This window comes from Mus caroli, unplaced genomic scaffold (assembly GCF_978045245.1).
Source record: "Mus caroli unplaced genomic scaffold, Mus_caroli_1 scaffold_13, whole genome shotgun sequence".
In the NCBI taxonomy this organism is placed as follows: Eukaryota; Metazoa; Chordata; class Mammalia; order Rodentia; family Muridae; genus Mus; species Mus caroli.
The window spans coordinates 111964209-111989712 of NW_028227268.1; the positions used below are offsets into that span (position 1 = coordinate 111964209).

General features: G+C 37.3%; 1 protein-coding gene across 3 annotated transcripts in view; it reads left to right on the forward strand.

Moving 5' to 3' along the window:
* Zpbp (zona pellucida binding protein) overlaps positions 1–25504 on the forward strand; it is a 155874-nt gene that overhangs the window by 313 nt on the left and 130057 nt on the right. For all 3 annotated transcript variants that reach the window (XM_021177972.3, XM_085829110.1, XM_021177973.3), the window contains exon 2: positions 2424–2504. In XM_021177972.3, coding sequence (XP_021033631.1) covers positions 2424–2504 — 81 coding nt within the window. The remainder of the gene's footprint in view (positions 1–2423; positions 2505–25504) is intronic.

Genomic DNA, 25504 nt, shown 5'->3' on the forward strand with positions numbered 1-25504 from the left:
ACCTCATGGCGGGAGCTCTGGCTGCCGCGGCTCCTCACGAGAATTGCGTTGGCCCGGTGTCACGTGACTCCGACTACACAAGGACACCCTCTCTGGCAGGGACAGCCCCAGTGAGCCTAGTTTTGTGTAGGAATCTTGAAAACTACATTTGCATAGAAAATACCTCTGTGGGCTCGTGAAGGAGGCCCTGCTCCAAGAGATTATCCAAGCTTTAAAAGTGCCTTAATAAAACTTCAGTTCGTGGGTCTTTGCCAGCCGTGTGTTTCAGAGCGAGTCTATATAGCTCTGTATAGTATTGAATCTGTGCTGTGGACCTAGTGAGCTTTTAGACCATCCTTGATAGTGCAGCGCCCTCTGTTGGTTCTGGATGTAAAATGCAGGGTGTAGTTGGAAACGTATCCTAGTTTCTATATATTGGAGAAAGAAATGAGCGCTTACTCGATTTGCTTTTTAGCTAGAAAGGTTTGGTTGCTCCCTCTCCCTCTCCCTCTCCCTCTCCCTCTCCCTCTCCCTCTCCCTCTCCCTCTCCCTCTCCCTCTCCCTCTCCCTCTCCCTCTCCCTCTCCCTCTCCCTCTCCCTCTCCCTCTCCCTCTCCCTCTCCCTCTCCTTCTCCCTCTATGTTGACATTGTAGACTTACTAACAATAATCTGTGTCCCATAGATCCTAAATGTACTAAAGGTACATTTGTCAGAGTTAAAGTTTATTCAAATAAGAGAACTATAAAGTAACCAAGGATACAGATGTAGAAGAAGTGTGAAGAAAGGGATATTGTGGTTAAAGGAAAGAAATGGGGCATGCTTACTAGTTTTTTTTTTTTTTTAACTTGACACAATCTGTAGTTACCTGGGAATAGGAAACCCCAATTGAAAATTTGACTATCAGATTGACGTATGAGCCGTCTGTGGGGGTATTTTTCTTAATTGCTTTTGATGTGGGAGGGGCCAGTCCTCTGGGAGGTGGTGTCATCCCTGGGCAGGTGGTCCCAGGCAACGTAAGAAAGCAGGCTGAGCAAGCCAGAGGAAGCTAGTCAGTAAGCACTATTCCTCCGTGCTTCCTCTTAGCCTGCTGCCTCCAAGTCTGGGTTTGAGTCCTGGATGCCTTTGCTTTCCTGGATTGGGAAGAGAGGCCCCTTGGTCTTGCAAACTTTATATGCCTCAGTACAGGGGAACACCAGGGCCAAGAAGTGGGAGTGGGTGGGTAGGGAAGTGGTGGTGGGAGGGTATGGGGGAACTTTTGGGATAGCATTTGAAATGTAAATGAAGAAAATACCTAATTAAAAATGTAATAATAAAACAAAACAAAAAAAAAAGGAAAAAAAGTACCCTGCAAGGTGAAGTAAATTCTCTCCTCCCAGGTTGATTTGGGGCGTGGTGTTTATCACAGGTACAGAAAGGAAGCTAGGATGGGGAGAGGGAGATGAAGATCACTCTTTATAATACTAAAGTTCAAGTGATGGGCACAAAGAGTCCTGTGAGAATAAATTGTCTAATTAGTCTGCCTGAAAAAGATGGAGTTGAGTGTGGCTCTTGGCCTCATACGTGGTAATAAAAATTTGTGGTTTTGTTTAAAAATATTGCCTGACTTACCTTTTTTGATAAGGTCTATCAAAAACAGGATAAGCTTTTATTTAGTATCTTAGCATGTAAACTGTGACTAGTAAAGGCTGATAATTACATAGCACTTCATATCTCCGATGATAATTCTATAAGGCTGGAATTGTCAGTCTCATTTTGCAGATGAAAACCCTTAGACTTGTAGTTTAAAGTAACTTTCCTGTGGCCGAATTTGCATTTAAACTCCACTGCGGCCTTTAATGCCATAGTCTCTCCTCTTTACCTGCTGCTATTGAGGCTATTTGGAATTAACACTTTATGGTCATTGTATTGCATTCTCCACCTCTTCTGTTCACAACATCACACTATCATAAATGCTCATTCAACAATGAGTGAAGACTATCAGGAAGTTTTTCAAAATCATTGTCTTCATAGTTTTCATGTTATAGGTGTAGTGCTTGCAAAGGATTCTTGACTTAAACACCGATGCTTCTATCAGTGGAGTTTGGACCAAGGAAAGTGATGTATGTGGATGAATAATGGTATTCCAGCATCCATTGAAGTCTTCCATGACAGTCAGTTAATGAGGTCATGCAGAAAGTCTCAGGGAGGAGGGGTTTGTGATATGGGTCCTGTAAGGTGGGAGACTATTGTAAGTCAGCACAGAGAGGCGGGGCTAAGATTTATGAGGGGTAAGCCACAACTATATGGAATTCTTTAAGGACTATGCAGAGCAGTAGGTAACATATCATAGGACACTGATTCATACTTCCTGAAATGGAGTCAAGATAAACTATACCCTTATTTTAATACTTGGGAAGGTTTACAAGACAAACGTTGATCCCTTGTTTTCTTTTTGTTTTTCATAGTTGGACATTTGGCTCGACTGCCAAGAAGTATTCACTTGACTCAAGATTCACTGAAAATAGTGGGATCAACACATTTTCCTGGTACTCATAACTAGCTTTTGAGTAATTGGAAGTTACTAGCATCTGCTTACAGGGTGACAGTCCTGCTGAAAAGCGCCATGTTCCTCAGTGACTCTCCTTCTGCACAGCTGGATTAAATGGGTTTGTTTTTTGTAGAGCTGGAGTCATCCAAGGGTAATTCTGTGTGCAAAGAAAAGTTATTTCTAAAAGTTATCTGAGGTTTCTAGTAGTGCTTTTACTTGTAATGTATGTACTACTCACTAGGGGATAAAATGTGGGCATCTTAAATATGCTAGAATAATAATAAAGATTTTGGATGTATCCTTTCAGATATATATATATATATATATATATATATATATATATATATATATCCTTTCATGAGGCACATCAGCTGCAACTTTTTTTGAATTTTTATTGCTTTAACTTACTTGCCACAAAACACCTTTAATTGTTTTTTTAGTTGATGAGGCTGACAACTCTCAGAACTTACTAATTCCGCATCATCATCATCATCATTATCATGATGTTGTGATGAAGTGCCTCTGCTCATGAAGCAAGTACTCCTGGCCCTCCTTTGATACTCTCGGGGCCCTGGCTTGCTGATACCTTCAGATTGATATCTGCTGTTCTTGGCTTAGTTAAAGCCACACATTGTATGGTGTTTGTACGACACTGTTGTCGTCTTCTAAGTACTTCATTTCTTTTTATATCTGAATAATGTTCCTATGTATGTGAATGTTTTTACTTCTCTTAAGTCTGTCTTGGGAGAGTCATTTATGGCTAACGTATCAGTCATGTGTTGTTTCTCTTCATACCAGCAGTAGATGGAGGTCCAGCCTTCCTAATATTCACACTGACACCTGTTACTGACCATCTGGTTTATTTTATTTTATTTTATTTTATTTTATTTTATTTTATTTTATTATTTTGTTACAAGCGTCCTAGTTGTGTGTGAAATGATACCTTCTGTGGTTTTGAGTTGTATGCTGCTAAAGACCAGTGAGCTGCCTCTTCTCAGATGTCTGTAGAACATGTGGGTATCTTTCTTTCTGTAGGAATGCCTATTTGAGACCATATCTACGTCTTACTTTTTGTTGTTTTGGTTGAGTTGTAGAGTTCTTTATGTATCCTGGCTGTTAGAAGCTTATCATATGACTTAGAAATATTTTCTTCCATGCTGTGAATTAATATTTCCTCTCTTCTCTTCTCCTCTCTCTCTCTCTCTCTCTCTCTCTCTCTCTCTCTCTTTTTTTTTTTTTTTGAGACGGCATTTCTCTGTGTAGCCTTGACTGTCTTTGGACTAGCTCTGTAGACCAGGCTGGTCTCTGTCCCCCTCCCAAGTGCTGGGATTAAAGTCATGAGCCGTTACTACCCAGCTGTATATTTTACTCTGTCTTTTGAAAAATACAGTTTAAACTTTGATACTCTCAGTTTATTCTGTTTCCTTTTAAGAGTCATTTTGACCCATTCTGAGTTAACTTTTGCTTTTGATAAATGCTAGAGCTAAGCCTCATTCTTTAGTGTATTACCTCATGTTGAAGTAATGATTCTCTCTCTTGAAGTCTGTCTTGTCACTGTTACTGAAAAACAGTTAGCCATGGTTGTGGGCTTAGCGGATGGACTCTCCATTCTGCTCTGTTGGTCTGCATATTCTGCTTCTTATGCCAACCCCTTGCTATTTTGATTATGTTACTTTATATTGAGTCATTAAGTACTTAAATGAGAAGCCTCCAACTTTGTTCTCTTTGAAATTGTTGTTGCTATTGTGGGTTCTTGCAATTCCACATTAATCCCGTAATCAGTATCTGTTGCAACACTGGGTTGTAAAATAGGTGTCCTTTCCTTGAGTGACCGTTAAGTAGCTTTACATTTGTTTCAGCCTAATTTCTCTTCAAGTTGATACAAACTACAATTTTCAGAATATAAGTTTGTAGTTACATTGTTTATTATTTATTTCATTTTAATGCTATTTTAAGTGAAAGAATTTAATGTAGCTAGGTTTTAGATTGTTTTTTGCTGGTTTTAGACATGCAGTTAATACTTTTACATTGATAGCAATCCTTGTCATTGCAAATTTTATTAGCTGACACTTGGAAATAGCTGCATGTCTTTGTTTCCAATATGAATGCAATTTCTTTTTCATGCAGTTGCTTCATTTACAGCTTCTTCTTGAATGCTGAATATAGCAAATCACCTAGTGTTGCCTCTGTCTTAGGGTTTGAGAGAGCATCTCAGGCTTTGAATATTCAGCATAATGCTAACTATTCTTAAAGATGCTCTTAATCAGAGTGAAGAAGATTCCTTCTGTTCCTGCGTGTTGAATATTTTTGCTGAGAAGGGTGTTGGATTTTTGTCAGATTGTCTTTGTACATCTGTGGAAATGATCATTTGGTTTTGTTTATTTTATTGCTATGATGCTTTATATTGATTGTTGATCATAATGTTTAACTCTTTGTTGATCATAGTTCTTTCCTTTAAAAAAACATTTTATTATTCATATGTTTGGAGGATGTGGTGGGGTGTGCATGAAAGCCACCCACCACCTTTGTGTGGAGGGCAGAGGACAAATTAAAGGAGTTGCTCCTCTCCTTTCAACTCTGTGGGTCTCATAAATTGAATAAAGTTTGTCAGACATGGTGGGAGCTGCTGTGCCATCTCACTGGTCCACTCTAGACCTTCTGTGTGACGTTGGGTTTTATTGCTAGTATTGTGAGCTGTATCTTCATAAAGGCTTGTAGTCTTTGGATTTTAACATTAGGATGGTGGTGACTACAGAACAGACTCTGGTATATTTCCTCATAATTTTTTAAACATTTTGTGAAGAATTATTGTTAATTTTACTGTATTTGATACAGTTTTCTGGGATATCCATCTGGTTCTGGAATTTGTAAAATATATTTTCATAGTAATTTACTTTGCTTCTAAGCTTATTCAGATTTTATATTTTATTTATATTATATTTTATTTATTTATATTTTATTCGTGTCTTCTAAGAAAAATCGACAATTAGTTAAGGATCATTTATATATAACTAGTTACTTCTCTTTGTGGCTTTTATTATAATCAGAGAATCCTTTGTTTATAGATTTTGATGGGCCATGAAGTATCTTAGTGTGTATCTTCTTGAATTATCCCTTGCTGAAGTTCAGTTATCTTAAGTTTGTAGATTTGTGATATTTGTGAATTTGGGGAAGGATTTAATCAGTGTTTCTTCAAACACTCTCTGTAATGTTTCTGTCTACTTTTTCCGGGACTCTGATGATTTCCCTTCTATCCAAGCCATGGTTCATTTACCTGTATTCTCAATCCAGATAATCCTCAGTGGCTTCTTGCGAAGGCCCCTGTGCCCTCTGCTGCGTAGTCTCCTGCTGATCCTGAGATTGGAGTTTTCAGTTCAGTAGTTATACTCTTTGGTTTGGATTTTTTTTTCTGGTTCTTCTTAACCTTTTTATGGATATTCTCTATTTGAAATAACTGCATCTCATATTTTTATTTGAGGCGTGGTTTTCTTGGCTCATACTTAAAATAGCAAATTTAACATTCTTTTTAGTTGAGCCAAACATTTGTTCTTTTTCAAGGTTGCGTGACTGTTGTGTTTTTTGCTTGTGTATTTCTTCAATCTTTTCTTCAATCTGTATTTTTTAAAATTGAAAACAGGACATTTAAAATAATATAGCACAGTGCTTCTGTAAATACAACTATTTGCCTTTTTAAGATAGGATGGTGGTGTTTTGGCTAATTTTCTTTTCTTTGCGTATTAATGCCAAGGTCTCTGTCAGTTAATTTAGGGTAATGACTAGCTAGAATCTGAAACATTTGTCACCAGTGAGTCCTTTAGCCTTTATTGTGGGTCTCTGCCACCCTCCCTGCTTTTTGCATAGCTCTAGTTTCCGTGTAGAGGTGACAGTTATGTTTAAGCTGTGTAAACCTCAGTTGCATTCAGAGGTGAAAATTTAGTGTTCACATGGATGCGCATACATGCTCACATTCCTATGCATGAACTTGGTGTTCTTTCTCTTTGGAATGTGTAGAATTTTCCAGAGTTCCAAATGTTATTTGCTAGTTTTTTTCTCTTTTTGGATAATGTAATTCCTGCAATCACTATACAATCCAGTGTAGTATATATAAAATCCAGTAGAAATCCACAGAGGACATTGGACAGATCCAATGTCAGTCCTCTTAGAGAAAACACTCTGTAGACATCTGAATGCTCTTTACTCCCTCTAGTGGCTACCAGGTTATTGGCTCCACTATATTTTCAGACCCTGTTCAAGCCTTTTCAAGGTTACTAGAGAGCTGGGGAGGAGGAACTGGAACAGGATGTAATAAAATGCTACAAGGCCAGCTATGTATAAGTGCAGTAGTTCTCTGGGACTACAACAACAGAGCGCTTAGACAATGGAAAGTTTTTAGAGTTCTGGAGGCTATTCTATGATGAGAGTGTTAGTGGTTCTGGCTCCTATGAGGGCTATGAGCAAGAGGCTTGTTCTATCTAGACTTTGCTTGGGTTAGAAATGGGTTACCTTCTCCATGAATCTCTTCTGTGTCTTCCCCTTGTATTTTTATGTAGGTGTAAAATTCCCCCTTTATGTGAGCATTAGTCATATTGAATTTGAATCCACTCTATAGTCTTGATTTCCTCTGCAGAGACTGTATATCGAAGTGAGCTCACATTCTCAGTGTAGATTAATAATTCACTATAAGAGAGGCAGGCACAGTCCAGCCCTATACTGAGATAGGTAATAGACTCTTCCCTTCTGTCTCCTCTCCTGTCACTTCCTTCCCCCCTCTTCTTCCCCCCTCTTTTCTCACCTCTTTCCCTCTGTCAGTTTGCTTTCTTTAATTCTTTTTTAAAGTTTAATATTAAAAACTATATTGGGAAAGTTCATCCCACCCATTTTATTAGTGTATATCAATTATACAAAATAATACTTTTTGTTATTATATTTTTGTACATGTATAGCATGCTTTGATTACATTTGCTCTTCTTGCCCCAACCCCTTCAAACCTGGTCATCTCTTGTTTTTCAGATAGCAACTCTTTTCCTTTTATGCCTTCCTAAAATATCTAGAGCTAGGGAGATAGCTCAGGCAGAAGAGTGTTTGCTGTTTACGCATGAGGATATGGTTTCAAATACACAGCTCTCATGTAAAAGCTGGTGAGGTCCTGCTTGCCTATAACCCACGTATTGAGGGAAGGAGAAAGGTGAATCTTGTGCTCACTAGTAGACAGCCTGTCGGAAACTGAACTTTAGGCTCTACAAGAGCCTGTTTGAATAGAATAAGGGGGAGAACAATAGGTGACACTTAATGCCTTCCTCTGCATTTACTCCCTCATAGGAAGAAGCATGCATTCACCATATACATGTACTCACAACATTCACATTCTATAGCTGAGAGAAATCATACATCATACATTGGATATCACACTGATCCTGGTCTATTTCACTTACCAGAATCTCAAGTTCAATTATGTTATTTCCCCAAATAACATAATGGATGGATAAAAGTCACATTTAAAAAAAAAACATGTTGCTTTACACTTAGGCTGATTTCTATTATGTGGGTCTCATGAATAGTGCCACAGTGGTCACTGGTGTGCAGCTGTCTCTGTGCTGACTTAGGTTTCTGTCTCCATACCCTATGACAGATCCTATGACAGTGCTACTTTTATTTTTTGTAGCCCTCCACATTGGTTTCTATAGTGCCTGAACCAATAAGCATCCCATCAACAGTGTGTAGAGGCCACCCATACCCATGTCCTCTCTAGTATGTTCCCTGTTTGTTTTCTTTTTAAAATATGTACTGATTTTTTGAAATTATAATATACATAGAATTATTTCTCCTTCTTCTTCTTCTTCTTCTTCTTCTTCTTCTTCTTCTTCTTCTTCTTCTTCTTCTACAATTTTTAAAATAACAGCTGAATAATGTTCCATGGTTTAAATGTTCATATTTTCCTGACCTCTTTATCTGTTGATGGGATTCTAGGCTGTTAACAATTTCTGCCTATTATGAATAGAGCAGGAGTGGACATGGTTAATGACGTGTCCTTGTTGTAGGATAGAACATCCTTGGGGTATACCCAAGAGTGATTATAACTGGATCTTGAGGTATATTGATTTTCATCTTTGAGAGTAACTGACATGTTGATGTCCACAGTTGCTGCACAAGTTTGCACTCCCTTCAGCAAAGGAGTATTCCCTAGTTCACATCCTCACTAATATGAGCTGTCATGCTATTGATGTCAGCCATTCTGATTCTGTAAGATGGAATCTCACAGTAGTTATGATTTGCATTTCCCTGATGTAAGGTTGTTGAACATTTCAAGTGTTTCTCAGCCAGTTGAGTTTTGTCTACTGAGAATTCACTGTTTATATACGTTCCAGATTTTTAAATTGGGTTATTGGTTTTTTTGAGTTCTGTATATATATTTTGGATATTAGTTCTCTACTGGATGCAGAATTAGTAAAAATGTTTTCCCATTCTGTAGGTTGTTGCTTTGTCCCAATAATGGTATCCTTTGCTTATAGAAAATTTTCAGTTTCATGAGGTCCCATTTATTGCTTGTCTTACTGTCTGTTCATATGGTTTTCTGCTCAGAAAAATTTTCCTATGTCAGTGAGTTCAAGGCTTTTCCCAGATTTCTCTTCTATCGGGTTCAGTATATCCAGTTTTATATTGAGGTCTTTGATCCATTCCATCCATTTGTGGAGGTTAAATATGTTATATTTGCATTCTTTTACATGCTAGTTGACATCTTCTAGTTTGACCAGCACCATTTGTTGAAGATGCTTTCTTTATTTCAATATGTATTTCTGGCTCCTTTATAAGAAGCCAGGTGTCAATAGGTGTGTGGCTTCATGTCTGGATCTTCAATTTGATCCCATTGATCGACATGTCAGTTTTTATTCTGATACCATGCTGTTTTTATTACTATAGCTTTATAGTCTAACTTGAAATAGTTGGAATGGTAGGATTCCAGCAGTTAATTTATTGATAAGGATTGTTTTACCTATTCTGCTTCTCCCACTTCCCATATAAAGCTTCAAATGGTCCTTTCAAGGTCTGCAAAGAATTGTGTTGGAATTTTGATGAGGATTGCATTGAATCTGTAGATTGCTTTTGGTAGGATGTCCATTTTTACTATGTTAATTAGACCTATCCTTAAGAATGGTCGATCTTTTCATCTTCTGATATTGATTTCAGTTTCTTTATTCAAAGACTTGAAGATTTATCATGCAAATCTTTCACTGGCTTGGTTTCATCCTAAGATATTTTGAGACAATTGTGAAAGGTGTTATTTCCATAATATCTTTCACAATCCATTAGCCATTTGTACATAGAATTGCAACTGATTTTTGTAAATTAATTTTGTATACAGCTACTTGTTTATCAAGCTGTAGGAGTTCCCCTGTGAGATTTTTAGGGTCACTTTTGTATACTATCATACCATTTGCAAATGAAGATATTTTGACTTATTCCTTTCCAGTTTGTATCCCCTTGATCTCTCTCAGTTGTCTTTTTTTATTGTTAGTGGATTTAAAAAAACTATTCTTTAATCTTTTTTTACAGTCCAGACTTCATCCCCTTCCTGGTCCACTCTCCAACTGTTCCACATCCCTTACACCCCCTCCACACCCCTGTCTCCAAGAAGATGCCCCACCCCCATCCCACCGGACCTCCCCACTCCCTGGGACATTAAGTCTCTTGAGGTTTAGGTGCATCTTCTCTGACTGAGTCCAAACCCTGCAGTCCTCTGCTGTATATGTGTTGGGGGCCAAATATCAGCTGGTGTATGCTGCCTGATTGGTGGCTCAGTGTCTGAGAGATCCAGAAAGACTAGCAGTCTCAACTAACCTGGACTAGTCTCAACTAGTCTCTCCCTCAGTTGTCTTATTGCTCTAACTAGAACTTCAAGTACTATATTGAAATATTGAGACAGTGCACAGCTTTGCCTTGTTCCTGATTTTATTAGAATTGCTTTGTATGTCTCTGTCTCCATTTAATTTGATGTTGCCGGTGGAGTTGCTATAAACTGCTTTTATTATGTTTAAATGTGTCCATTGTATCCCTAATCTCTCCAGGACTTTTATCATGAAGGGGTGGTGAATATTTGTCATTGTCTTTTCTTCATCCAGTGAGATGGCCATGAGGTTATTTTTCTTTCAGTTTATTTATATGGTGGATTACATTTAGGTTTTTTGTATACTGAAACATCCCTGAATCTCTGGGATGAAACCTACTTGATCATAGTGGATGATGTTTTTGATGTGTTCTTGAGTTTAGTTTACAAGTATTTTACTATTTTTGCATCTATGTTCATAAGGGTAATAAGTTTCAATTCTCTTTCTTTGATGGGTCATTGAGTGGTTTGGGTTATCAGGGTGATCCTGCTTCATATAATCAATTGGGTAATGTTTCTTCTTCTGTCCCTATTTTGTGTATTAATTTGAAACGTATTGGTATTAGCTCTTCTTTAAAAGTCTGGTAGAATTCTGAATTAAAACTATTTTGGGGCAGTTGGGAGACTTTTAATGACTGTTTTTTCTTTTTCTTTTTCTTTTTTTAGATACTTTATTTACACTTCAAATGTTATCCCCTTTCCAGGTTTCCCCTCCAAAAATTCTCTATCCCCCCTCCCCTTCACCCCTGCTTACCAACATACCCACTCCTGCTTCCTGGCCCTGGCATTCCCTACACTGGGGCATCAAGCCTTCACAGGACCAAGGACCTTTCCTTCCATGGATGACCGACAAGACCTCCTCTGCTCCATATGCAGCTGGAGCCATGAGTCCCACCATGTGTACTCTTTGGTTGGTGGTTTAATCCCTGGGAGTTCTGGGGGCTACTGGTTAGTTCATATTGTTGTTCATATGGGGCTGAAAATCCCTTCAGCTCCTTGGGTCTTCTCTCTAGCTCTTCCATTGGGAACCTTGTGTTCAGTCCAATGGTTGGCTGTGAGCATCCACCTCTGTATTTGTCAGGCACAGATAGAGCCTCTCAGGAGACAGCTATAACAGTCTTCTGTTAGCAAGTACTTGTTGGCATCCACAGTAGTGTCTGGGTTTGGTTACTGTATATGGGATGGGTCCCCAGGTGGCGCAGCCTCTGGATGGTCATATCTTCAGTCTCTGCTCCAGATTTTGTCTTTGTAACTCCTTCCATGGGTAATTTGTTCCCCCTTCTAAGAAAGACCAAAGTATCCACATTTTGATCTTACTTCTTCTTGAGTTTTATGTGGTTTGTGATTTGTATCTTGGGTATTCCAAGATTCTGGGCTAATATCCACTAATCAGGTATTGCATACCATGTGTGTTCTTTTTTGGTTGGGTAACCTCACTCAGGATGATATTTTCTACTTCCATCCATTTGCCTACCCCATTTTTAATAGGCTTATTTGGTTTTCTGGAGTCTAACTTCTTGAGTTCTTTGTATATATTGGATATTAGTCCTCTATCAGATGTAGGGGTGGTAAAGATCTTTTCCTAATCTGTTGGTTGCCATTTTGTCCTATTGACAGTGCCTGTCATCTTACAGAACCTTTGCAATTTTATGAGATCCCATTTGTCAATTTTTGATCTTAGAGCATAAGCTATCAGTGTTCAGTTCAGGAAATTTTTCCCTGTGCCCATATGCTTGAGGCTCTTACCCACTTTGTATTCTGTTGGTTTCAGTGTATCTGGTTTTATGTGGAGGTCCTTGATCCACTTGAACTTGAACTTTGTACAAGGAGATAAGAATGGATCAATTTGCATTCTTCTACATGCTAACCTCAAGTTGAGCCAGCACTGTAGGTTGGATATGCTCTTTTTCCCACTGGATGGTTTTAGCTCCTTTGTCAAAGATCAAGTGACCTTAGTTGTACAGGTTGATTTCTGAATCTTTTGATCTACCTGTCTGTCGCTGTACCACTATCATGAAGTTTGTTTGTTTGTTTTTATCACAGTTGCTTTTAGTACATACATCTTGAGGTTGGGAATGGTGATTCCACCAGAGGTTCTTTTATTGTTGAGAATAGTTTTTGCTATCCTAGGTTTTTTGTTATTTTAGATGACTTTGCAAATTACCCTTTCTTTTTTATTTTTATTTCTATTTATTTATTTATTTATTTAATTTTTTTCATTTTTATTAGATATTTTTTTCATTTACATTTCAAATACTATCCTGAAAGTCCCCTATATCCTCCCCCTGCCCCGCTCCCCTACCCACCCACTCCCACTTCTTGGCCCTTCCATTCCCCTGTACTAGGGCATATAAAGTTTGCAATACCAAGGGGCCTCTCTTCCCAATGATGGCCGACTAGGCCAACTTCTGTTACATATGCAGCTACAGACACAAGCTCTGGGGGTACTGGTTAGTTCATATTGTTCCAACTATCGGGTTGCAGACTCCTTCAGCACCTTGGGTACTTTCTCCAGCTCCTCCATTGGGGGCCCTGTGTTCCATCCAATAGGTGACTGTGAGCATCCACTTCTGTATTTGGCAGGCACTGGCATAGCCTTACAAGAGACTATCAGGGTCCTTTCAGCAAAATCTTTCTGGCATATGCAATAGTGTCTGCATTTGGTGGCAGATTATGGGATGGATTCCCAGGTGAGGCAGTCTCTGGATGGTCCATCCTTTCGTCTCAGCTCCAAACTTTTTTTTTGTAACCCCTTCCATGGGTATTTTGTTCACTATTCTAGGGAGGAATGAAGTATCTACATGTTGGTCTTCCTCCTTCTTGATTTCCTTGTGTTTTGCAAATTGTGTCTTGGGTATTCTAGGTTTCTGGGCTAATATCCACTTATCAGTTCATGCATATCATGTGTGTTCTTTTGTGATTGAGTTACCTCACTCAGGATGATATCCTCCAAATACATCCATTTGCCCAAGAATTTCATAAATTCATTGTTTTTAATACCTGAGTAGTACTCCATTGTGTAAGTGTACCAAATTTTCTGTATCCATTCCTCTGTTGAGGGACATCTGGGTTCTTTCCAGCTTCTGGCTATTATAAATAAGGCTGCTATGAACATAGTGGAGCATGTGTTCTTATTACCTGTTGGAACATCTTCTGGATATATGCCCAGGAGAGGTATTGCTGGATCTTTGGGTAGTACTATGTCCAATTTTCTGAGGAACCACGGAACTGATTTCCAGAGTAGTTGTACAAGCTTGCAATCCCAACAGTGGTCCTCTTTCTCCATCCACATCAGCATCTGATGACACCTGAATTTTTGATCTTAACCATTCTGACTGGTGTGAGGTGGAATCTCAGGGTTGTTTTGAGTTGCATTTCCCTGATGATTAAGGATGTTGAACATTTTTTCAGGTGCTTCTCAGTCCTTCAGTATTCCTCAGTTGAAAATTCTTTGTTTAGCTCTGAACCCCATTTTTAATGGGGTTATTTGAATTTCTGGAGCCCATCTTCTTGAGCTCTTTGTATATATTGGATATTACTTCCCTATCAGATTTAGGATTGGTAAAAATCTTTTCCCAATCTGTTGGTGGCCTTTTTTTTCCTTATTAACAGTATCTTTTGCCTTATAGAAGCTTTGCAATTTTTATGAGGTCCCATTTGTCCATTCTTGATCTTACAACACAAGCCATTGCTGTTGTGATTAGGAAATTTTCCCTTGTGCCCATATCTTCGAGGCTTTTCCCCACTTTCTCTTCTGTAAGTTTCAGTGTATCTGGTTTTATGTGGAGTTCTTTGATCCACTTAGACTTGAGCTTTGTACCAGGAGATAATAATGGATCAATTTGCATTCTTCTACATGATAACTGCCTGTTGTGCCAGCACCATTTGTTGAAAATGCTTTTTTTTCTACTGGATGGTTTTACCTCTCCTGTCAAAGAACAAGTGACCATAGGTGTGTGGGTTCATTTCTAGGTCTTCAATTCTATTCCATTGATCTACCTGTCTGTTGCTGTACCAGTACCATGCAGTTTTTATTCACAATTGCTCTGTAGTACAACTTGAGGTCAGGCATGGTGATTCCCCCAGAGGTTCTTTTATTGTTGAGAATAGTTTTTGCTATCCTAGGTTTTTTGTTATTCCAGATGAATTTGCAACTTGCCCTTTCTAACTCTGTGAAGAATTGTGTTGGAATTTTGATGGGGATTGCATTGAATCTGTAGATTGATTTCAGCAAGATGGCCATTTTTACTATATTAATCCTGCCAATCCATGAGCATGTGAGATCTTTACATCTTCTGATAGCTTCTTTGATTTCTTTCTTCAGAGACTTGAAGTTCTTATCATACAGATCTTTCACTTGCTTAGTTAGAGTCACACCTAGGTATTTTATATTATTTGTGACTATTGTGAAGGGTCTTGTTACCCTAATTTCTTTCTCAGCCCGTTTATCCTTTGTGCAGAGAAAGGCCACTGATTTGTTTAAATTAATTTTATATCCAGCTACTTCACTGAAGTTGTTTATCAGGTTTAGGATTTCTCTGGTGGAATTTTTGGGGTCACTTAAGTATACTATCATATCATCAGCAAATAGTGATATTTTGACCTCTCCTTTCCAATTTGATCTACTTTTGTTGTCTAATTCCTCTGGCTAGGACTTCTAGTAATATATTGAATAATCAGGGATAGAGTGGGCAACCTTGTCTAGTCCCTGATTTTAGTGGGATTGCTTCAAGTTTGTCTCCATTTAGTTTGATGTTGGCTACTGGTTTGCTGTATATTACTTTTCTATGTTTAGGTATGGGCCTTGAATTCCTGATCTTTCCAAGACTTTTCTCATGAATGGGTGTTGGATTTTGTTAGATGCTTTCTCAGCATTTAATCAAATGATCATATGGTTTTTTTCTTTGAGTTTGTTTATATAGTGGATTACATTGATGGATTTTCATATACCACACCATCCCTGCATCCCTGAGATGAAGCCTACTTGATCATGATCGATGATTGTTTGATGTGTTCTTGGATTTTGCTATTGAGAATTTTATTGAGTATTTTTGCTTTTATAGTCATAAGGGAAATTGGTCTGAAGTTCTCTTTCTTTGTTGGGTCTTTGTATGGTTAGGTATCACAATAATTCTGGCTTCATAGAACAAATTGGGTAGAGTAGCTTCTGTTTCTATTTTGTGAAATAGTTTGAGGAGAATTGTAATTAGGTCTTCTTTGAAGGTCTGATAGAACTCTGCTCTAAACCCTTCTAGTCCTGGGCTTTTTTTGGTTGGGAGACTATTAATACTGCTTCAGTTTCTTCAGGGGATATGGGACTGTATAGATATTTTATCTGATCCTGATTTAACTTTGGTACTTGGTATCTGTCTAGAAAATTGCCCATTTCATCCAGATTTTCCAGTTTTGTTGAGTATAGACTTTTGTCATAGGATGTAATGATTTTTTGGATTTTCTCAGTTTCTGTTGTTGTTAATTATTTTCATTTCTGATTTTGTTAATTAGGAGACTGTCCGTGTGCTCTCTACTTAGTCTGGCTAAGGGTTTATCTGTCTTGTTGATTTTCTCAAAGAACCAGCTCCTGGTTTGGTTGATTCTTTGAATAATTCTTTTGTTTCCACTTGGTTGATTTTGCCCTTGGGTTTGATTATTTCCTGCCTTATATTCCTCTTGGGTGAATTTGCTTCCTTTTGTTCTAGAGCTTTTAGGTATCCTGTCGAGCTGCTCCTGTATGCTCTCTCTAGTTTCTTTATGGAGGCACACAGAACTATGAGCTTTCCTCTTAGGACTGCATTCATTGTGTGCCATAATTTTGGGCACATTGTGGCTTCATTTACATTAAACTCTAAAAAGTCTTTCTTTATTTTTTCCCTGACCAAATTATCCTTGAGTAGAGTGTTCAGCTTCCACATGTATATGGGCTTTCTATTATTTATGTTGTTATTGAAGATCAACCCTAGTCTGTGGTGATGCATGGGGTTATTTCAGTATTTTTGTATCTGTTGAGGCCTGTTTTGTGACTGATTATATGGTCAGTTTTGGAGAAGGTACCATGAGGTGCTGAGAAGGTTTTAGGGTAAAATGTTCTATAGATATCTGTTAAATCCATTTGCTTCATAACTTCTGTTAGTTTCACTGTGTTTTTGTTTAGTTTCTGTTTCCAGGATCTGTGCATTGATAAAAGTGGAGTCTTGAAGTCTCTCACTATTATTGTGTGAGGTGCAATGTATGCTTTGAGCTTTACTAAAGTTTCTTTAATGAATGTGGATGCCCTTGCATTTGGAGCAGAGATGTTCAAATTGAGAGTTCATCTTGGTGGATTTTACCTTGATGAGTATGATGTTTCTTTCTTGTCTTTTTTGATTATAGGTTGAAAGTCGATTATATTTAGTATTTGAGTGGCTACTCTACCTTGTTTCTGGGGACCATTTTCTTGGACAATTGTTTTCCAGCTTTTTACTCTGAGGTAGTGTCTGTCTTTGTCCCTGAGGTGGCTTTCCTGTATGCATCAAAATGTTGTGTCTTATTTACGTATTCAGTCTGTTAGTCTATATCTTTTTTATTGGGGAGTTGGGTCCATTGATATTAAGAGATGTTAAGGAAAAGTAATTGTTGCTTCCTGTTATTTGTTGTTAGAGTTGAGATTCTGTTCATGAGATTATCTTTTTTTAGGTTTGTTGAAATATTACTTTCTTGGTTTTACTAGGGCATAGTTTCCCTCATTGTGTTGTTGTTTTCTCTTTTTTATCCTTTGAAGGGCTGGATTCGTGGAAAGATATTGTGTAAATATGGTTTTGTCATGGAATACTTTGGTTTCTCCATCTATAGTAGTTGAGAGCTTTGCTGGGTATAGTAGCCTGGGCTGGCATTTGTGTTCTCTTAGGGTCTGTATGACATTTGTCCAGTTTCTTATGGCTTTCATAGTCTCTGGTGAGAAGTCTGGTGTAATTCTGGTGGGTCTGCCTTTATATGTTACTTGACCTTTTTCACTTACTGCTTTTGATATTCTTTCTCTTTTTAGTGCATTTGGTGTTTTGATTATTATGTGTTGAGAGGAATTTCTTTTCTGGTCCAGTCTATTTGTAGTTCTGTAGGCTCCTTGTATGTTCATGGGCATCTCTTTGCTTAAGTTAGGTAAGTTTTCTTCTATAATTTTGTTGAAGATATTTACTGGCCCTTTCAGTTGAAAATTCTCTCTTTATACCTATTATCATTCTCTTTTGTACCTATTATTCTTAGGTTTGGTCTTCTCAGTGTCCTGGACTTCCTGGATGTTTTGAGTTAGGATCTTTTTGCATTTTCCATTTTTTTGATTGTTGTGTCCATGTTTTCTATGGAATTTTTTGCACTTGAAATTCTCTCTTCCATCTCTTGTATTCTGTTGGTGATACTTGCATCTATGGCTTCTGATTTCTGTCCTACGATTTCTATCTCCAGAGTTGTCTCCCTTTGTAATTTCTTATTGTTTCTACTTCCAGTTTTAGATACTGGATGGTTTTGTTCAATTCTGCCACCTGTTTGGTTGTATTTTCCTGCAATTCTTTAAGGAATTTTTGTGTTTCTTCTTTAAGGGCTTCTACCTTTTTAGCTGTGTTCTCCTGTTTTTCTTTAAGGGAGTTATTAATATCCTTCTTAATATCCTCTACCAGGATCATGAGATATGATTTATATCTGAATCTTGCTTTTCTGGTGTGTTAGTGTATCCAGGACTCATTGTGGTGGGAGTACTGGGTTCTGATGGTGCCAAGTAGTCTTAGTTTCTGTCGGTAAGATTCTTGCATTTGCCTTTCACCATCTGGTAATCTCTGGTGTTAGATGTTCTTGCTGTAGGTTTTTTTTTTTTTTCTTTGAGTTTGTTTGCATGGTGAGTTACATTGTTGGATTTTCATATTTTGAACCACCCCTGCATCCCTTGAATAAGGCCTACTTGATCATTGTAGATAATGTCTTTGATAATTGTAGATAATGTAGATAATGTTTTTGGATTCAGTTTGTTAAGTATTTTTCCATCAATGTTCATGAGAGAAATTGGTCTGAAGTTCTCTTTCTTTGTTGAGTCTTTGTGTGGTCTAGATATCAGGGTGACTGTTTCCTCATAGAATGAGTTTTGCAATGTTCCTTCTGTTTCTTTTTTATGGGATAGTTTGAGGAGTATTGGCATTAGTTCTTCTTTGAAAGTCTGGTAGGATTCTGCTCAAAATCTATCTGGCCCTTTGCTTTTTTGTTTGGGAGACTTTAAATGACTACTTCTAGTTCCTTAGTGGTTATAGTACTAGTCAAGATCAGTTTATCTAATCTTAATTTAGTTTTGGTAATTGGTATCTGTCTAGAAAATCATCCTTTCCATTTAGATTTTCCAATTTTGTAGTATATAGGCTTTTTGAAGTAAGACCTAATGATTCTTTGAATTTCTTCAGTGTTTGTTGTTATGGCTCCCTTTTCATTTCTGATTTTGTTAATTTGCATATTGTTTCTCTACCTTTTAGTTAATTTGGCTAATTTTTTGTCCATCTTGTTGATTTTCTCAAAGAACCAGGTCTTGGTTTCATTGATTCTTTTTATTGTCTTTGTTTCTTATTGATTGATTTCAACCCTGAGTTTGATTATTTCCTCCTGTTAAGTCCTCCTGGGCATGTTTGCTTCCTTTTTTTCTAGGACCTTCAGATATTCTTTTAATTTATTAGTGTGAGAACTCTCCAATTTCTTTATGAGGGCACTTAGTGCTATGAACTTTCTTCTTAGCTCTTTCATAGTGTCCCATAAGTTTGGGTATGTTGTGCCTTCACTTTCATTGAATTCTAGAAAGTCTTTAATTTGTTTATTTCTTCCCTGTCCCAGTGATCATTGAGTAGAGAGTTTTTCAGTTTCCATAAGTATGTAGGCTTTTTGTTGTTTCTGTTGTTGTTGAAGTACATCTTTAATACATGGTGATGTGATAAAATGCATGGAGTTATTTCAGTCTTCTTGTATTTCTTGAGGCTTACCTTGGATTTAATTATTTGATCAATTTTGGAGAAGGTTCCGTGAGGTACTGAGTATATTCTTTTGTTTGGGTGTAGCCCTGGCTGTTCTGGAACTCACTCTGTAGACTAGGCTGGCCTTGAACTCAGAAATCCACCTGCCTCTGCCTCCTGAGTGCAGGGATTAAAGGCGAGCACCACCATGCCTGGCTTGGGTGTTCTTTATTGATTCTGTTTTCATAGAAAAAAAAAATGTTTAGGTCTTGAGCAGTTTTATTCATTTTCTTCCACTGTTTGTGTTCTTCTGGATTTCTTTGAGGATATTATTAATTTCTTCCCACTGTTTGGTTTTCCTGGAATCAAGAGATTTATTCATTTTCTCTTTGAGAACCTTTATAATCTTCACACAGGAGGTTTTAAAGTCTTTTTCTTGTGCTTCAGCTATATTTAGGGCCTGCTGCGGTAGAGTTGCTGGACTCTGATAGAAACATACTGTCTTGGCTGTTATTGATTGTGTTTTTACAGTGGCATGTAAGCACTGGGAATTGACATAACAGGATTAGGTGCTAATTTTTGGTTTGTCTTTATAGGTGGGTGTTTTGTTCTTTGCTTTGTTTCCTCTGTTTCCCTGGCCTCTTCAGCTGGTGTGTTCACAGAGAATGCCTGAAAGCTGGGATAATGGATGATTTGGGGGAAGGAATGTTGAAAGAGAAGAATCTTGTGATTCATTGGGGATGGGGCAGAGAGGAGAGAGAGAGACCTCATCAAGTTTTCTGCTATAGAGCTGGGGGTTAGATTTTGGAGAGAGAAGGATTTGAGACTGTCGGAGCAGAAGGAGAGGTGAAGATCTGCAGTTATCCCACCTGCTTCCATGGCTTGTGGTTGTCAGTGGCTGCTTGCTGGAGTTCAGGGCTGGGAAAAAGCAAAGAATTGAGGAAGGAAGCTTTTTCAGGGAAGATCTGGGGGAACCCACAGAAGATGGGGCAGGGGTCAGGAGGCAGGGAAGGCTGCTGCAGATGTTACATTTTAGAGCTGAGGGTGGGGGTGTCTTCATTACCTGTTTTCCTGCCCTGCTCAACTGCTCCATATTTAGTCTTTATATCTTTGTATTTTGGTTTTGGCCTGTTTATTTTTGTTTTTTTTTACTATTTTAATGTTCATCATTAAGTAACTTATTTAAATTTGTTCTGAATTTTGAATATAAGCAATTACAGCTACAAACTTCTCTCATGACTGCCTTTGCAGTATCCTAGGGATTATGACTAATTTTCATTCAAGGAATTAAAAAAAATCCATTGATTTCTTCAATGACTCAGATGAGTCAAGATTTCATTATTTTATAATAATCTGACAATATAGATGAACTATTGTGTTTTTTGCTTTTATTAAGAGTAGCTTAGTTTGAGTTTTTATGCACTCGTGTCTGAAGGGAAGCCATCGATTTACACAGTAGAGAAAAATAAGACAAACACTGCTCATTCTATCTTGAGGAGACTCTGAGATTTACCTGTTGTCCACTGCTCTTATTTTTGAGAATCGTAAACATTTTTTGCTTTTCCATAGATAATGCATCTCTAAAACTTTCTCAAGACTGTAATATTAAACATTGAATAAAAGTTATTTAAATATGATAAAAAGAGTAGCTTTATGGTCTAAAATGTGCTGTATTTTTAGAAAGATTTATGGATTACTGAGAAAAGATTCCACAGCTGTTGGGTGGCCTTGCTGTGGTGTTTGAATTCACTAGGAATGACCAAAGACCTAGACTTAATTCACATTTATATTAAATGAATTTATTTTTCCTGCTAACAGAAGGATGGCAGCTTTAGAGACAGCATAATATGCAGAAGAGGGCGTGGTTAAGGTGGGATTTTCAAGGCAGACATCAGAAATTCACAACTTGGCAGGAAAATTGTTTTACATCCCTCAGTTGTTGATCCCTCTGCCTCCTCCTGGCTCTTTAGTAAAAGACCATTTCATCCCCTTACCATGCAAGGAGCAGGCTGTACAGAAGCAAAGGCAGCTGTTAATACTTCATAGCCATTATTCTATTCTCGCCTCACCTGCAGGCCACTAGGCCCCGGAGTGAAAGGTCAGTAGGCCTGAAGGGATACCAGGCTTCATGTTAAGCTTCTTTAGTCATCACAGGGAACCAGTTTAACTTATTCCTTGGATCTGTGCACTCAAATGATGGGCTAGAGAAGCTCATTTCTGGGCCAGAAAAAAACACAATGCTGTCATGTTAGAGCTGGCTGTCATATCCCCACAGTATATCCTATAACTGTCTGCCTATTAAATTCATTTAATCTATTTAACCCTGGATTTCCTTTTATTTACTCTGAATAATCTACTGGCTAAAGAGAATGACGTATTGATTGAATACTTGTCCAGCCCAATACCTGTCTTTACATCTATGTTCAAAAAGGTTTGTTTTATGAAATTAGGTAATCTAATATTTAATTCACATCTATATATAATTATTTTGTTTTTATGAAAGTTTGTTACTTTTATTAGTATCCAGTATTCTTCTTGTTTATGACTAACTTAGGCTTGGATATGCTTTGTTAGGTATGAGGGTAGAAACCCCTACTTTGTTTTAAATTTCTCTTGGAATATCATTTCCATCATTCTGTTTTAGCGAGTGAGGGGAGATTATAGTTTTTTAATAGAAAAGTAGTTGGATATTGTTTTAAAAACTATCCAGTCAGTCGCCAGTCTGTATTTAAGGTTACTATTGAGATATTTAACTTAAGTTTAGTTAAAAGGTATTTAACTTTTTTCTTCATCTGAGTGGTTTGCTGGTTTGTTGAATTAATAAAACTTGAGTATCATTTGTTACCCATTCTTTTGGTGAGATTTACTCATTCTAGAGGTTCTGTGCTTGTGTCTTGTTTTTCTTTCTCCTCTATTTCCTATTCTATTAGGTTTGTTCTGTAGTTGCTGGTTTTGTGTTTAGGAATTGCTTAGTTTAAGATTATCATAGATCTCTCTTTATCCCCTACTCTCAAAGGATAACTTTGTTAGATATATTAGTCCTGGTGCACAGTTATTTTGCTTCAGGAACTGTATATATATATATATATATATATATATATATATATATATATATTTACATATATATATATATATTTACATATATATATATATAATCTTCATAAGCTCCTGGAGTTTAGATTTTTTGCTGAGAAGAGTGCTTTTACCTTGGTGTTTCTCCCTTGTAGTTTTGAGTATTCATTGTGTCTCTATTCTTGGTATTGTAATCATAGTATGATAATAGTGTTTTTTTTCCCTCTATCTTTTTGTATCTATTAGTGTTTCTAAATTCCTCATGTAACTTAATGTGGTTCTTGTTTTGATTATTGTTCCTTTGTTGCTATATGAGTATATTAATTTTGAACCTAGTTTTCAGTCTCTTGTATTCATTTTTTTGTTTGCCTATTCTAGAACATTGGCAGGTGTTGGGTGGTAGTGAGTCCTCACTGGAAACTGATTCATCCCTGCCCTTTAGGTTGGACCTGGTTGAGGGTAAGAGTTGGACCAGCTTGTCAGGGTTAGTTGTGAGCTTAAGGCTACAGGCATTGTAGAAGCATCTTTGTATACTAAGAGCTTCTCTTGGCTCCTGACTTTGGTGATCAGTTGTTGGAAAGGCTCCTCCTTGCTCCAGGAGGTCCCTGGCTTGTGTCCCTAGGAACAGCTCATGTCCAAGCTTTCGGCCATCTCCCAAGCACTTTGGAAAGAGTACTGACATCTGCACCAGAGGGGAAAAGCTGCAGGAGGCAGCACTTTGCCTACAGGTCTGAGCTTTGGATCCTTACTGTTGATTTTCTTATATTAATATTTTTAGGTTGGTAAAAGTGTTTGATTAATTCCCAGAGTTCTAGAAATTGTTATTTTCATCAGTTTTATAAGTGAGATGATTTTTAGTGTTCATTGTTCTGCTACTTTCATTGATTTCACCTGCTGCAACTTTTACACTTGGATTATATCTTTTTTATGTAACAGATCTCCTTTTTATTGCCTCATTATATTGGAAAGTATTAAATTAATTCTTAAAATTAACATTTGGATTCTGCAAGTAATATCTCCATAAAAGGTTGATTTTTAATTTATTTTTGATTGGTATTAAAGTTTAAATATCTTGGCTTCACATTATCTGGCTGCCTTGTGTTTTATGGTAATGCCTTGAGTTCCTGATGTTGTGAAGTCTTTCAGCATCTGTTTGTTGACATTATTATTATTATTACTAGTCATATCTGTGATCCTGATTAATGTGTTCACTTTTTATTTATTATTTTGAATTGAGTTCAGTTTTTATTCACTCAGACATTAATCTTATTCATTGGGAATTTATTTAATTTTTATTAGGCCTATATCATTTCATTTTATGGTGCATGAGATAAAGGCCATTTTATATGTCTGACTTCATGCTTACTCAAAGAGTTTGGGCCTGATCATCTAGAGGTAGAGGTTCCACAACAGAGGACCCAATTATTCTTGTCACTCATATAGGAGCCAGAACTCCAGTAGCTGAGCCTAGTGCAGCCATCTTCCCACATCCTTACAGTATAGAATGTCACTCAGCACTTCAATGCCTCCTAAACTAAAGGTTATGTTGCCTTTGTGCACAAGTTTCCTCAATTGTGTCTTTGAAGGAGTTACTTTTTATTTGTATTTACTTGTATTGTTTATTCCAGTTGATTATCTTTGGCTTTGCAAGTGACTTCTTAAGATTAAATCTGTTATCTTAGGTTGTATAGGATTAACAGAAATTACTATTTAAAGAATTAATATTTTATGTGTACTTTTGTCATTAAGGATTTTTTGATAATTCAAAGAAAATATTGTTTTGGATTTGAAAAAATATTTGACTTTAGGACATTAGTATATCTGGAATTTACTTTTTTATATAATGTAAGGTATAAATATAATTTTACTTTTGCCTATATAGTAACTTTTTGATCATAATAATGCCTTTTTGTTTCTAACATCTAAAGATTCCATTTCCATCATTATGCTGTTTTCTCTAGACTCATTGATCACACATTACATGTTTTACATTATCATGTTTTATTTAGTATAACTTTTTATAATTTTAATTTCTGTTGAAAAAGGATTTTGCATGATCATAGTTTTTTTCCGCAAGTCCCCCCAGTTCTTCCCCAAGACCCACCAAATCCACAATTTTCTCATTAGAAAACAGGCAACTAAAAGCAAAACAAAACAAAACAAAAACAGGAAAACTAACCATAATAGAACAAAGCAAACAGAAAAAAAAATGGACAAAGGCGGTGAGAACACATACAGTTACCGAGATATACACATTTGTACACAAGAGAAATCCCACAAAAACACAACCATAATATATAAGAAAAGATGTATGAGGTTAAAAAAAAATTAAACAAACAAAATGCCCAGACAAATAATTATGAGACAGAGGCAGGTGGATTTCTGAGTTCGAGGCCAGCCTGGTCTACAAAGTGAGTTCCAGGACAGCCAGGGCTATACAGAGAAACCCTGTCTCGAAAAAAAACCAACCAACCAACCAACAAACAAAAAAACCCAAAACCCAAAACCCAAAACCAAAACAAAAAACTTCCAAAGATACCATTGATAATGTTTTACGTTGGCCATCTGCTGCTGGGCATGGGGCCTGCCCTTAAGTGTGGCTTATATACCTAATGAGACTCCATTGGAGAAAACTAATTTTCCTTTGTTACTTGGAGATTGCCTCTAGGTTACAAATGGGGGCTTGTTTCTGCTCAACACTGGGACCCCGTCTGATTTAGACATATGCAGGTCCTGTGTATGCTGACACAGTCTCTGTGAGTTCATATGTGCATGTGCATCAGTCTTGCTGTGTTTAGGCTGCCTTGTTTTGTTGGTGTCTTTTGTCCCCATTGGCTCTAACGATATTTCTGCCTCCTCTTCTGCAAGGTTCACTTGATCACGACATCCCATTTAAGATTGAGTATTCCAAGGTCTGTCACTCTTTGCATATTGTCTAGTGGTCAGTCTCTTTATTTGCTCCTGTGTCTTAAAAGAGAAAGCTTCTCTGATGATGGCCGAGCAAGAATGATCAATGAATATAAATAACAGAATGCAGTTAAGAGTAATTTTTTTGCTGTGTTCCTTTAGCAGAAGAGTAGTGTTTGGTCA